Source organism: Engraulis encrasicolus, chromosome 5 (genome assembly GCF_034702125.1).
Source record: "Engraulis encrasicolus isolate BLACKSEA-1 chromosome 5, IST_EnEncr_1.0, whole genome shotgun sequence".
NCBI classification, from domain to species: domain Eukaryota; kingdom Metazoa; phylum Chordata; class Actinopteri; order Clupeiformes; family Engraulidae; genus Engraulis; species Engraulis encrasicolus.
Genome location: NC_085861.1, coordinates 16,224,081 through 16,239,742, shown reverse-complemented (window position 1 = coordinate 16,239,742; position 15,662 = coordinate 16,224,081). Strand labels below are relative to the sequence as shown.

Below are 15,662 nucleotides of genomic sequence, written 5' to 3'. Positions count from 1 at the left end.
AAGTCTGCTCACAATGCGGTGACCTTTGAAGAGTGCAAGAGCTCACGTCCGGTCATTAACATCAACGCTGTGGCTGCCCAAGCCGAGTCACTGGACTTGTCTGATGTCTCATGGCCCACGCTCCATCCAGACCAAATGCAGAAGGGGAAAGCACTCTTGCTAAAACACAGTTCGGTATTCAGTAGAGGTGATGGGGATTTGGGCTGTGCTGATGTGATCCAGCACGAGATACCTTTGCTAGACCAGACCCCAGTTCGTCAGCGATATCGCCGTTTGCCACCTTCACAATACGAGATGGTGAAGGCCCATATAGGTGAACTTTTGGAGAGTGGGGTGGTCCGCACCAGCTGTAGCCCCTATTCTTCTCCTATTGTCGTGGTCCAGAAGCGAGATGGCTCTATCCGACTTTGTGTTGATTATAGACAACTAAATGCACGAACAAGGAAGGATGCCTTCCCGCTTCCTAGAATCGAAGAATCACTGGATGCCTTGTCTGGTGCGTCCCTATTCTCAACACTTGATCTTGCTAGTGGATATAACCAGGTCTTGGTGGCCGAGAAGGACAAACCCAAAACTGCGTTCTGCACACCATTCGGCTTGTTCGAATTTAATCGGATGCCGTTTGGTTTGTGCAACGCGCCTGGAACTTTTCAGCGTTTGATGGAGCGCATTTTTGGAGATGAACGCTTCCAGTCCCTTCTGTTGTACCTCGACGATATTGTGGTATTTTCTTCAACTTTTGATGCCCATCTGGAACGTTTGGACCTTGTTCTTACTAGGTTGCAACAGTACAACCTCAAGTTGAAGTTGAAAAAGTGCCATTTCTTTCAGTCGGAGGTAAAATATCTGGGGCACATCATCTCTGCGAACGGCGTGTCGACGGACCCTGAGAAGATCCGGGCTGTGGCTGAGTGGAGGCGTCCAACTACCCTTACAGAGCTTCGGTCATTCTTGGGTTTTGCCTCGTATTACCGTCGCTTTGTAGAGGGTTTTGCGCATTGTGCAGCCCCTCTACATCGATTGGTGGGTGCCCTACAGCAGGGTAAGAAAAAGCATGTGGCCATTCAAGATCAGTGGGATGATGGCTGTGAGAAGGCCTTTCAAGGACTGAAGGATAGACTGGTGCGGGCGCCAGTTCTTGGGTACGCAGACTTTTCACGACCATTCATTGTTGAAATAGACGCCAGTCATGCAGGCCTCGGGGCGGTCTTGTCACAAGATCAGGAGGGCCGGAGGAGGCCAGTTGCTTTCGCCAGTCGCGGTCTGCATCCATCAGAACGGAATATGTCGAATTACAGTTCGATGAAGTTGGAAATGTTGGCACTCAAATGGGCAGTGACGGACAAGTTCCGTGAGTACCTGTTGGGAAATAAGTTCACAGTGTTCACGGACAATAATCCTTTAAGTTACTTGCAGACCGCTAGGCTTGGGGCAGTGGAACAACGCTGGGCCTCTCAGCTCGCCCTCTTTGATTTTGAGATTAAGTATCGCCCAGGGGCCGCCAATAAGAATTGTGACGCCCTTTCCCGCTTGCATCCCCAGCCACAAGTGGCATTGGTGAGTGAGGTGGCGGCAGGGGTCAACGTTGCCTCCCTTCTTGGTAAGAGCAACATGCCTCATGGCCGACACTCGCTAGCCATGTGCCTGGCTACTGATGCCTTTCCCACAAGAGGCCCTACAGAGTTGAAGTCACTCCAGCAAGCCGATCCATTCATCGGTTGTTTCCGGAAGTTTTGGGCGAGGGGGAAGCGACCCAATCGTGAGGAACGTCAAACCTCCACCCCAGAGGTCGTAGAACTGGTCCGGCAGTGGAAAAGAATCCGTGAGCGTGAAGGGGTCTTGTATCGGCTGGTTTACCCACCGGAGGGAGGCCACAGTGTTTTGCAACTTTTGCTGCCCCAAGCATTGCAGGACGAGGTTCTACGTGCCCTACATGATAGCCAAGGGCACCAGGGTTGTGAGAGGACTCTGAAGCTGGTGCGCCAGAGGTGCTATTGGCCATTTATGACGTCGGCAGTGGAGAAGTGGTGCCGGGAATGTTCCCGTTGTGTCGTTGCGAAGGAAGCGGTGCCAAAGATTCGGGCATTCCCAGGTACCTTACTCGCGTCCCAACCCCTTGACATAGTGGCAATTGACTTCACGGTCCTGGAACGAGCAACCGATGGTCGCGAAAACGTCTTGGTTGTTACTGACGTTTTCTCCAAGTTTTCTCAGGCATATCCAGCGGCAGACCAAAGGGCCTGTACAGTTGCTCGCCTGTTGACGGAACGATGGTTCTATGTCTATGGAGTCCCTCGACGAATTCATTCCGACCAAGGCAGAAACTTCGAGAGCGAGCTTTTGCGGAATCTTTGTGCTTTGTATGGGGTGGAAAAAAGCCGTACCACCCCTTACCATCCTTCCGGAAACGGGCAATGCGAGCGGTTTAACCGCACCTTGCACGACCTTCTTCGAAGCTTGCCTCCTGAGAAAAAGAAAAAATGGCCACAACATCTGCCTCAAGTGCTATTTGCCTATAACACAACGGTTCATTCTTCCACGGGGTACTCACCCTATGAGCTTATGTTTGGGCGGAAGCCCCACTTGCCCATTGACTCCTTGTTGGGTGTCCCAGAGGAGGAAGAATCTGAAGAGACGATGGACGATTGGGTCAAGGCACATCAAGCGCGACTGCGGTCAACTTACCGTTCAGCACAGCAACACTTGGAGAAGGCAGCAGCGCAGCGGATACACCAGCAGCCAGAGCCGAATGCAGCACCTCTTCCTGTGGGCGCCACGGTTTTCCGTCGGAACCATGTTCTGGGTCGAAATAAGATCCAGGACATATGGGCCTCCACCCCCTATCGGGTGGTGCGATGTTTGGATGACAGTGGAAGGGTCTATACCATTCGACCCATAGACGAAAGCGGTGCGGAGAAGAATGTTCATCGGACTGAGTTGAGGCTGGCTCCAGCGACGTACACCCCAGCCATATTCCCTCCAACACTTTCGTGTCAGAGAACAAATCCGCCTGCGTCTGGGGCAGAAGAAAATCAAGAGGAAGAGGAGGACCAATCCGTGTGGATTAGCTCCCCCCCTGATGGAGAGCTGGAAAGATCTTCCTGCATTCCAGGTTCCGAAGTACAGGATGGTATAGAGGCAACAGTAGCACTACAACCCACACCAGCAGAGAGCAACCCACCTTCCCCAAGACGGGACCCAGCTCCGTCAGTGAGTGAAGTGGAAACAAGTGGTCCAAGGCGTTCCAATCGAACCACCGCAGGACATCATTCCAACCCACATAACTTGCCGCGGTCCATCAGGTCGGTTCAAGGAGTTGACACACGGGATGGTGCAAACACATCTGAACCTTCAACCCAGGCCCAACCTCACTTTAGACCTTGGCAGTAAAACGAGTGCATGTACCGTCACCGGGACGGTGACGTTTTAAGGTGGGGGCGAGTGTGGGCAGCATGACCCTGGTATGGTGAAGCATTGTTGGTAATCATCTTTCACGGACACATATACACTGATTATCGCATACATGCATACATGATTCACAAAGGTAAACAATTGGTTGAGGACGAGTTGTCACAGGAAAAGTGGGAAGGACCGACGCCGTGACTGGAGAGTACCATTGGAGGCGCGGTGGCTAATTGATCAGCTGGCAGGTAATCATGGTGATGTCTATTAGTATACCTGAGTGTTTGGGCACTGGTTCTTTGGCTTTGCTTCTGAAGGCAGCAGAACGTTGGAGCTGCGAGGAGCGTGTCTGTGTTGGCATCCCATTGACGGAAGGTAACAGTGGTTGTGCCACTTAAGTTTGAGATGCATTTGTCTGTGTGCGTTTAGTCCTATTGATGTTGTATACACAACCTAAGTAATTTGGGTCACTTCCTCCTAGTGGTGGCGTATCCATACCCCACGGGAAACCGGTTGGTAGAGAGACTTCCCTGAGCATTGGCATCGCGGAGAGAAAGCGTGCTTTGAGCGAGGGTCGGCATTGCAGAGAGAAAATTGACTACGTGTGAAGGTAAATGGTGGCCGGTTCTTGTTTGACTTGGCTGACTGGACATTTGCTGTTACTTCCATGCTTGGTTTACAAGTTGTTCACTTAGGGTAATTTTCCTTACAGTTGCGACTACAACCACATCCTACAAAAAAACGGGTGCTTGCTTCAAGACGTCATATGAACCGGTGTTTAATTGTGGAGTGCGGAAACTTCGCGACCAGGTAAATTAATCAACCGTAATGCTTTCCTGCTTCGTGAGGCGTTAATAGAAATGACGATAATATCTGCCCTGTCTTACGCTTATGTGTGGATATTGTTTCCACAGCCGAAGGTGGAGGTGCCAGTGGGACAGGCTTCTTGGCTGCAGCTCCAGCGTGCGCTGTGGTCACTGTTTCTCTCCCTGGAGATTTGACTTGGACTGTGCGCGCCCAATGCGCATGAGCGTGCGGGTGCGTGTGTGACTGTGTGAGCGTCTGTGCACTGTGCGGTGCCTACACTCGGCGCAGGGCGCAACTCTGACAGCGTGTGATTGTGTGTGTGCGTGTGTGTGTGGGGTATTAGTGGGGTGGCCTAAGGGAAAGTGCAATTTTACATTTCTTTGACTAAGTGGATCGTTTTGTTCTTTCTTTTCTTTCTTTTTCTTATCTGGGGTTAGCTGTGCTATTGTGAGAAGACATCTGGGGACAGGTTGGCTTTGGGGGGGTCAGTCCGATTGGGAATAGGCAGACCGCTGGATTGCTGTGCTTTGCTGTGAAATTTAGTTATAGTGGGGTGCGGTTATTTGTTTACTTTTGGGGTATTTTGTTGATTTGCATGTTTGTTTATTTTCTATGCATGGTGTGCTCTCATCCTTGTGCCTAACCCATTCTGACTGTACTAGTTGACCTGTCACTCATTTCTCCTATCTGTGACCTGAGAGGGGGTAGCACAGCATAGTCCCATACCTCTTTTGTTTTGTTTTGTACCAGTCCGTAGGACCACAGTCGACTGGGCCCAGTGCTGTACCATCTGAATAGGCACAGCATCAGATTGCTGTGAGTTTGCAGTGCAATACTTATTCTTTGCTGTGCGAAGGGTTTGACTTATTTTGTTTGCTGTTTGCTACATTTTTGGGGTGGATTTATTTTGTTTGCATGAGGGTGCGGTGTCATTGCTGTGCCTAGGTCCGCTGATTTCATACTGTGCCTTGTCCATATTGTGGGCCCTAATTTCTGTTTTATTTAATGTTCCTTTTATCCACTTGGTGCAAAGTATTTTAACTTTGGAAATAATAATAAAAAACAATCAGTGCACTTGCATCACCTGTGTGTTTCTAAGTTCTCTTTTGAATTAGGGGGACAAATAAGGCGGGGATCAGGTTCATTCCGGTCACACATGTAAGTTCAAAAGACCATGGTCATATTTTACTGTCGATTTCCCAAGAAAAACAAGTTTGACAGAGTATGGCTATTGCTTTTGTAGCAGTGTAGCTTGCATGGCTAATGTATGGGGTTTCCCCTCCACAGCTAATAATGCAGGCAAGTTAGCCATGACACTGTGATACAGACTGGAAGCTCTTCATGACTTACTTGTTCAGGAGGCTTGGTGGTATTGATCCAGACTTCAGCGTCAGGTGTTGGCCAAAACTTGCTCTGTATTGTCCCAGATTGTGAAAGCATTAGTCCGAAAAATGTTCCCTCAGACATTGAACCGGTACAATGTCTGTTCTGCTGGTATTTATAGAGTTTTCAAATGAATGGGCGTGCTAGTGGGTGGAGAGAGGGCGTAGACGAGTTGAGAGCGAACGAAGGCATGACGACATCTCGGGCACACACAAGCTTTGCGTCAATTGGATGCTGTGTCAGAGTTTGTTTACAAACTGGGAGGAACCTCCAGCACAGCTTGGTGTACACAGTAACACATTGCAAACCACTGGGATGACTTCAGGAGGTCAGAGTAACTCATTTTAAGGCCCCAAAACATCATAAGGTCAACATTTTACGCCATGGGCACTTTAAACCCCCACACGCACCCACAAATGATGCGAAGAGGAAGCTCTCTCTCTCTCTCTCTCTCTCTCTCTCTCTCTCTCTCCCCAACACAAGAGGCAATATTCGCATTGGACGCACTTGTTTAGTCCCTCACAATGTGTATGCTTGGTTGCCATATTAAAATCAGGTTTTAAGAAGATCACACACAATCGAATCGAATTAACACAATCGAAAGTAAAATAGCCAAATATTTTAATTAAATTCGGGCGGTTGGTTGAATCACTCAAATAGCCTAATTAAAAATAATCTAGGCCTACTTTAAAATCTATTTTACATAGCCTATATGCCTATTATTGTCTGGGCAAGATTATGCCTAGGCCTACATGTTAATAGACGGCATGTGAGCTAGTTTAGGCTATGTCTTCAAGTCTCTGCCAAACTGAATCTCTACTCTCCGCTGTTGACACCTTGCTTGTTGCGACTTCCTGAGGTGATTTTAGAGCTACCAACATCTGTTGCTGAATTGGGGGAGGGGAGTGTTCCCCGACATGTAGGCTACACACATACACTGCTAATATCTCTCTCTCTCTCTCTAACCCAGTGTTTCTCAACCTTCTTTGAGCCAAGGCACACTTTTTCCCTCGAAAAAATCTTGCGGCACACCACCAACAAAAAATGATGAAATAATGAAAACAAATTATAGCCTACTCTCTCCGCCTATGTTAACAATATAAGGAATTAGCCTATTACATGATTAGGACGCCAGTCAACAGCAGACACTACTAGATAAAGCCATAGGCATTATTTGCTTGTTACGGGACATTCTTCCTTACAATATTGTTCATGGCTGTTTGCCTCAGTTTTAATTGTCTTTATGCCTACCGGTTCAAATTGTAGGCATACAAACTCCGTATCCTGAGGATATCCGTTCCTGAATTGAATAGGCTAGTGCAGAAATAATGAACAGTCATCACTTATAAGTTAGGGGGCAGAATTGAGACGGTGAATGCAGGACAGAATAATAAAAACAGAACACCGTTGACTGGCGGTCTTGTTTAGGGCTCACGCTTGTGTTATTATCAAATGCCCAATGTTACGTGCAACGCGCAATTGGCTGACTCTTTCCACTTGTAGCCTACTAAAACTGAGGGAGGGATCCACGTACAATGAGCTACACTGAAGCAGATTACTCTGCTTCGCAAAAGCAGTGCTATACTTGCTTGCTCCTATATAGGGCAGTCATGGGTTAGTGGTTAAGGAGTCAAACTTGTAGCCCAGAGTTTGCCGGTTCAACTCCCGACCCGCCAGGTTGGTGGGGGGAGTAACTAACCAGTGCTCTTCCCCATCCTCCTCCATGACTGAGGTACCCTGAGCATGGTACCATCCCGCCGCACTTCTGCCTTTCGCGTGCCATTGGGGCCTGCCCCGTTGAACCAGTGAGGTATAAATGCAATTTCATTGTGTGCAGTGAACATTTGTGTGCTGTGGAGTGCTATGTCACAATGACAATGGTGACACAATTTCAGACTTTCATTTTCCCCCACATATTTCATTTTCTATATTATGCTAAACTTTGCACTTAATAAATGTACGTAAAACTTGATTCCGCATTGTGGTCTTCCATTTCTGGTACGTGGGCCTTTGAGGCAGAACGTAAGAGAATTGGGGGCTCGTCCGGGAATTGAAACGGTGGTAGCATTATTATAGAATTAGTGTTGTCTCGCTGACTGGACTCTGTGTTGCATCGCCTTGGCATTGGTAATTTAGTGCCACAAGTCAGGTCCTTTGAAGTTGTGGACTGATTTGGAAAGCGCTGTATCTGGTAAGTTGATGTTATGATACAGTGCGTGCAGTTTATTGGGAAGACGCACGCAGATTTAGTAAAAGTTTGTTTCATTTTGGAAATGTTTGTTTTGGGTGTGAGAGACACGGAGGAAGTACTGTTCACCTTTGTCTTGGCATTTTTCTGAGCAAGGCAGAAGGAGCGGCGGTGGCCTAATTGGTAAGTGTGTGTGTCTGTGCTGCATTTGCAAGATTGAGTTAACTGATGATGTGATTGATAATTAAGGTGGGAGTGGGAGTATTTTGTTATTTCTGTTTGTTTTTGCGCTTACTCTGGACGGAGGGCACTGTCCTGCTTTAACGGCATTTCGCCGGGGGAGTAGGTATCGTGTATTAAAGAGCTCTGTCCTCTGGGTTTGCACGGAATAGGAGTACCGTGACGTGCAGGACAACTCCTTTGTCTCATCTTGTTGTGCAACGTAATGACCACAGTTTCATAGAGAAAAAAAGAAAATGTGATTTTGTTTTGTATTTGGGGTATTTGTCATTTGGCACCCACCAGACATCAAGAGGAAAGGCGCGGTACCTCCATCGGAAAGAACATTAAGTAAGGGTTAACGTTCGGCGAGAAGGTCGCTACCGTGGAATAGCAGCACGACAGAGAGAATCTTTAGACCCCGACGCGGAGCGGAGGGGTCTTGTTCTCTCTGAAGTGCTGCTATTCCACAAAGCGACCGACTCGCCGAAAGTTAACCCGCTTATTATATGGATATACTTAAATGATTCACACATGCGGGGACATTTCTTTAGACCTATTTAATGTTAAGATTGTTGCTGCGCAAAACAAAACAGTGCCGTTGTGGAACACCGCTAGGCAACAGCGGCTAGCCAGGACAACAGGTGTTGTCTATCACAGCAGCTGATTAGAGTGACAAAAGACCGGACCCCCTGCGGAGTGATATGAAACATTCGCTTTAGACTGACTTGTATACAAGCCAGTGGCTTTAGCAGTGAACGTCTTGTTGCCATTGACAGCGGTAGCCAGGAGGACAACGGGTGCTGTCTATCACAGCAGCTGATTAGAGTCTTGTTGAAAAGTCGCTTTAGCAGTGAAAAGTCTTGTTGCCATTGACAGCGGTCTGTTATAGACCAACCCGTCCGTTATCGAAAAATAACAGACGTCCGAACGTTGGGGAGCCCCGTTGAAATGAATGGAGCATTCGACAGATGACGTCACAACCATATAATAAATACAAATTAAACATGGCATGCTCATCACAACAGGCTTGTCACTCAAGGCAAGGTACACTACACTATAGGGGTCAAAATGCAGCACCTGATCAGTAAAATAAAGCTGCACCGTGTTGGTCTTGAGACGGGTCTCAAGGCCACTTCTATGATGTCTTGCTCTCTTCTCAGTCTTGTGTAGGTCTTGAACTTCAGTCTTGTCGAGGTCTCTAACATACTAGGTTTGAAGTGATTTGTGTATAAACATGTACCATGAATTACACCTCAATATGGAAACATGGCATAGGCCTACATGATTTTTGATGAGTTCTTTTCCCATACTGTTTCTAATTTCTAATTAGAATCTAGATAAAAGTTGCATCGCGCCAACTTTGACATTTGATGGACTCACAACTGATTCAGTCGTATTCAGTGAATTAGCTGAACTGACATGGACTAAATCTCACATGGGTCATCACATAAAATCATGAACTATCATCTACTGTGAAAGTTGCCACACATTGCGGTAAACAGTAAATAAAAGCTGTAAATTAAAAACCATGAAACTTGTGAAATACCACATAATGTCACAGAAACACAGTTGTTTGTGTGTGAGTGTGTGTGTGTGTGTGTTTGTGCCTTCAAGCCTGCATGTGTGTACGCCTACCGTTTCACATGTGACATCCTTGTGGTTATAATTGTAAGTGTCATTTCCTTTATAAATTAAAAGACCATTACAAAGCTGTTCCTGGCAAACGATGCACTTCACAATCTGACACAATCTTTCAGAGTGCTGAGCTGTAGCATCGTTATAGAGCTCTAGATTTGTGACGGTAAGTCCCTATATTGGACTTCATCTGTATGCTTTCGTAGTAAAATCTAAGAACATATTACAAAACTACATTGACACATAGTTAAATGTGTATTAATTAAACACTTGTTAATTATTAATAATTGTAATTAATAGAAACATTTCTGAATGTTTTGTCGATAATTAGTTAATTATATACAGTGTTTATAACATACAGGTATTATGATAAGTATCCAAGTATCAATTCTATAAATTTCTTATTTAAAATGTCAAATATTTACCTGTGTGTTGAATTTCAGATTACTTCTCACACATACAGTGATACTAATAAGCATTTGATCCCTGCTCATTTTGTTAGTTTACCCACAAACAAAAAGCATCATCAGTCTATAGGCTATTTGTCATGGTAGGTGTATTGTAATATGGAGAGACAGAATATCAAAAAGAAAATCCAGAAAATAACTTTGTAGGATATATTTTAATTGATTTCTACTTATTTCCTGCTTTCATCTTCCTTAATCTTTATATTTTCACCTGCCATGTCTTGTGCTTTTATTTCTATTTCTTTTATTTTATTTTATCTTACTTTTCTGTAAAGCACATTGAATTGCATTTATGTATGAAATGCCTTTCCATGCGTTCCATTGAGGGAAATAAGTATTTGACCCCTCTAGCCGAAGAAGACAAAGAACTTGGTGGCAATAGTCCAGGAGCCCAGGGGGGGTCTACCTAGTTGGGAAGGTTACCAATTTTTATGGGTACTATGATGTCTGGCATGGTCCCCAGATAGAGGAACAGCACGTCTGCCGGGTTCCCTCGGGTGGGTGTGGCCAGGGGGGCTGTAAAACTGGCACCCCAAAAATGGGCTAGATCAGTTGGTGAGGTTACCACTTGGAACCTGTTGTAAATTGTTCGTCATGGTCCCCTGATTGAGGAATGGCCACTGCCAGACGTTTTTGATGGTGGGCGGGGCTTGCCAGACATCGTTAACTGGGGGGTAAAAATGGGCTAGATCAGTTGGTGAGGTTACCACTTGAAATCTCTTGTAAATTGTTCATCATAGTCCCCTGATAGAGAAATGACCACTGCCAGACATTTTCAGTGGTGGGGGACCCCCGGCAGACGCCCCCGTATGATGACATCCCCAATATAGGCTATGTCATTCACATAAGGTTTGAACCAGACATGGTACAAAAAGACAAATGAGACCACTTTTTTTAGATAATTCCAACGTGGAGAAATGATTGGAAGGGTCAATATGTTCATAGCAACATGTTTTGGGTACTTTTTTAGGACAAAATGACCATCATCATACAAAGCCCTTCTTTTCTAGTACAGAGGTCAGATGTTTCTGTTAGTTGATGACAATGTTTGTGGATAGATTAGAAAGGAATGTTGTTCACTTTTCTTTGCAGATCATCGCTAAATTGTTGTCTTTTATGGCTGTAGCTTGGCAAATGCGAGCTTCAGAATTCTCTCCATAGGATTATTTTAAGGTTAAAGGGGTATGCCACTATTTTGGGGCTTAATAAAGTTAAAGTGATACTGTCCCATTTTTGTAACATTTTAGCATGCTACACGGATGCATTGACTTTCACTAGCTTAGCAACATGCTCCCTCTTTTAACTTGTCTTAAAGCAAGACAACGGCTTACATGAAAAATAAGACACTTTACCACCTTTATAAACCCCAGCCAAAGATTTTAACTGTATTAAGCCCCACAATAGTGGCATACCCCTTTAATTTTTGTAAACTGTCTAGGCCATTTCATGACCTTAATGTGCTGCTTCTTGAGCCACTCCTTAATGGCTTTGGTTATTATGTGTGTATTACTGTCATAGTGAGAGACATATCCATCCATCATTTTATCACGCACCCAAAGACATTCATTTTTTCCAAGAAGTTGAGCACGTCCTTTGACAAAACTTGAAGACCTATCCATAACCCACCAGTTCAGTCTAGTGGTGGAGGGGAGGAGATTAACACTCAGCATTGTACATTTGTATGTCTCCCTCCATCCATTTGTTGACGGTGTGAAGTTGTCCTGTGTCTTGGCCAGGCAAACAACCTCAAAACATAATGTCACCGCTTTCATGCATGATGGTGAAGAGGGCGTTTGCTGGGATAATAGACAGAATTTCTCTCCCCCAAAAGACATACAAACAGGCAAACAGTTTGATTTTTGTTTCATCTGATTACAGAACCTCCCAATCATATCCTAAACCAGTCTAATGTGGCCTGACAGGCCAGACCATTTATTTGGAATTACTTCGTAATCCACGAATGGTCTGATTATGCTTCTCTGGGGAGAGTTTTAGACGGTTTTCAGACAACCAGTGTTACCGGCCAATAAGCGAACGCATTTGGAAGCATAATAACATATATCATGGACATCAACTGTCAGCGTTTGGTCAGAGCTCATTTCAAACCTGAGCTGAGCTCACTCCTCCTGCAAGTCCTTCAGGGCACTGAGGACCCTGACCTTGAAATGAATTACCAAGTAATTAATGTGGTCTGGTAAGACCAGGCTAAGTCTGATGTTCATTGGCACACAGGGCCGGTTCTGGCTTATTTGGCGCCCTAGGCGAGTTTGAGTTCCCCCCCCCTTTTTATACCTTACAGAACACAAGAGTAATACCGGTAGTAAGCTTAACTAAATAGCATCAAGAACAATAACTGTTTGGCATCAAATGGATTTCTGGTTCTTTTGGACAGCCGACCAACACATCAGATTGAGTCGCATGAAAGTACCTTCACTGTGTGGTGTCTTGGATGTAATGGTGGTGGTGCCCCCAACCCCAGATGAGAGGGAGGTTATCAATGTGTTTGAATTGTAAAATGGAATTGAAATGCCAGGAGAGTGGTACAGTACATTTGCATGTCAAATGCATGTGTAGACAATAGGCCTACCAAGGAGGTCTGCATTGATAGCCTATCTACACTACCTACAGCATCACAAAGCATGGCAGCATAACAATTTTAATAAGCTACACATTTGTGCTGTCTATGATTCCAAACCAATTTCATTTCTGTACTGGAAATAGTGGTGCATTTGTGAGTAGGAGAATGAGAAGGGGGCTATCTATGTGTTTGAACCGGACAGGGTGAGAGAAAGGGAGAAAACCTGTCACGGTTTTGAATTTCATAATATACAAAATATAGTAAATAGCCTCACTTGTCTGCAATACTACATCACTCAGCATGAAAACATGCTGTGCATGGTTCTCTTACATGATTAATGTAGGCCTATATGTCATTCTGGTCTGGAAATAATGTTTTTTTTTAAGCTTACAACAAGCAGGTAATTCATTCAAGTGGATGGAAGGAGATATGGCAGCTAAACTTGTTTTAAACATGGCACCAGTCTTACTTTACATTGCTGGTCAACCTAAGCAAGTATTATGATGTCAGGTGGGTGTTAGTGAGTAGGCTACTAACAGCTACTTTACTGGATTTCATTGCTTGGCATACTTGGCTAATGTTAGCATGCTAACTAGCGATTTCTCAGATCAAAAGCAAAGCTCTTTTTCCCTCTAATTCCAAACAGTAGCCTCATAACTATTAGGCTTTACATTACCACAAACGGTTGCTGATTAAACCACATACTTCCAAAACACCCTCTGCAACTCCTGCATCATGCAATGACTGGTTTAATGAGAACATAACAATTCTCCACCCAGCAGAGCAGCATTGCTGTTCGCGCTTGCCCTCTGTCTCTCGAATGAGTCTCCAAATTCAAAATAGATCGCACGCTGTCACTCGTCCCGCCCCCTTTCTCAGGACTGTCTGTTTATTGGTTCACAGACTTCCCAGAGACAGTTGAAAGCGATATTACTATTGGCTGAGGGGCGCTTTGCCGTGAGGAGCGCTTTCGCCAGGCTTTGTTGATTGCGACTTCATAAAAAAACCATATCGCAAAATTACGCATCGGAGAGCGCCATTTCGGCGCTCCTTCTTCACATTGCGCTCTAGGCGACCGCCTAGCCGGCCTATGCTTATAACCGGCCCTGTTGGCACATCTGAGGTGAGCCTGCACAAGTTCCATCTGAGGCAGGGGTACCATACACGCTCTACAGGATTTTAATCTTCTGTGGCATTAAGTGTTACCAATTGTTTTCTTAGTGTTAGGACCCAGCGCGTAAGCTTGACGGAACTATTGAATTCTCAATTATTAATTTGGAATTAAAACGTTATGTATACGTAGTGAATGTGTCTTTTATGCAGGTCACTATTTACAGGTGTGTTCAATTCACACAAGAAGTTGACTGAAAGTGCCTATCTGGTCTGTGGGGGCAGAACTCTTAATGGTTGGCAGGGGATCAAATACGTATTTCCCTCAATGAAATGATCAATTAATATATTCTTTAGAGTTAATTTTTGGATCTTTTTGATATGCTGTCTCTCCGTGGTAGAGTTCACCTACCATTAAAATTACAGACTGATCATTTCTTTGTTGGTAGCCAACAAAACCAACAAAATCATCAAGGTATCAAATACTTATTAGTCTCACTGTATGGTTTGAATGAAGTTGAATTACCAGAGATATGTTCATCAATATGTAACTTAAATATGCCTAAATTTACAAATGGCATTCTGTTGATCATAAAATATCCTAAAAATGTGAGTCACAAGATCTTGCTAAAATGAAACTCTTTTGCAATGTAGTATGTACACAATGGCCATTTCTTTATGTCAAATTTATGAGCCTTGGAAGTGTGTCAGCCTAATTAGTCACGCCCAGTGATTGCATACTCGCAGAGTTCACCAAAGAGTATCCGATCACTGGGCATGATTTTGAAGGCTGGTACACTTGGAGGGGTGCACATTAGACTTTGAGAAATGCCCAAAATGTCTGTATTTCAAATGAGCTACTCTGATTTTGACAGGCAGCAAAATGTTGAACAAAGGAATAGTACTTCCAGTGTACATCACCACATTCATCTTTGGGCTTCCAGCCAACGTTGTGGCGCTCTACGCCTTCATCAAGAAGGTGCGACAGGGTGCAACTCCCGTTGACGTCCTGCTGATCGGACTCACCATCTCCGACCTTCTCTTCCTGATCTTCCTTCCCTTCTGGATGAAAGCCGTTGCTGACGACATGGAGTGGAAAATGGCTCACTTCCTGTGCCCTCTGTCAGGCCTCATCTTCTATGGTACCATCTACAACAGCAGTCTGTTTCTTACCGCCATAAGTGTCGAGCGTTACCTCGGCGTCGCCTTTCCCGTCAAATATGAACTGAACAGAAAGCCTTGCTATGCTGTAGTGGGTAGCATCATCATCTGGATCATCTCCATGGCAGAGTGCAGCATTGTGTACATCATGCAGTACTATGACGACCATCACCATGTCCACGAACACGACCACAACACCACCACAGAAGACTGCACAAAATGCTATGATGACTTCAATGAGGGTCAGCTAAAAATACTTCTGCCATTTCGCTTACAGCTGTTCTTCCTGGTCTTCTGTGTGCCTCTCCTTATCTGTTGCTTCTGCTACATCAACTTTATCCGTATCCTCTCCCGCCTGCCCAAAATTTGCCCCAAACGGCGTCGCAGAGCCATTGGTCTGGCCCTCGGCACCTTGGTGATCTTTGTTGTCTGCTTTGGACCTTACAACATGTCTCACCTGGTGGGCTATGTCACAAAGAAGAATCCTGAGTGGCGCAACTACGCCGTGCTCACCAGCACCTTCAACACCTGCCTGGACCCCTTCATCTACTACTTCTCCTCGTCCGCGCTCAGGGCCACCTTCAGGGGCATGTTCGGCCGGCTGTCGGCACGTGTGTCCAGACGTGAGTATGAGGGCACTGCCACGCAGCCTTCAAGGGAGCTAGAGGAGGTTACTCGCACACAGAGCACCAATGATAACCTGGGCTAA

At 45.4% G+C, this 15,662-nt stretch overlaps 1 protein-coding gene and 1 long non-coding RNA gene across 2 annotated transcripts; both read left to right on the top strand.

Annotated features, from left to right (window-relative positions):
* Nucleotides 1-3,715: 3,715 nt before the first annotated feature.
* On the top strand, nt 3,716-4,487 carry LOC134448326 (uncharacterized). Its single transcript, XR_010034737.1, has 3 exons — nt 3,716-3,777; nt 3,884-4,212; nt 4,317-4,487. It is a non-coding gene; the product is annotated as an uncharacterized LOC134448326 (long non-coding RNA).
* A 10,176-nt stretch (nt 4,488-14,663) lies between these two features.
* Nucleotides 14,664-15,662, top strand: LOC134448805 (free fatty acid receptor 3-like). The gene has a single exon (XM_063198464.1). It carries the CDS (start codon nt 14,676-14,678, stop codon nt 15,660-15,662), a length of 987 nt encoding a protein of 328 aa, XP_063054534.1. The 5' UTR covers nt 14,664-14,675.

Coding starts and splice junctions, on each gene's coding strand:
- LOC134448805 (XM_063198464.1), top strand. CDS start 14,676: ATGTTGAACAAAGGAATAGTACTTCCAGTGTACATCACCACATTCATC.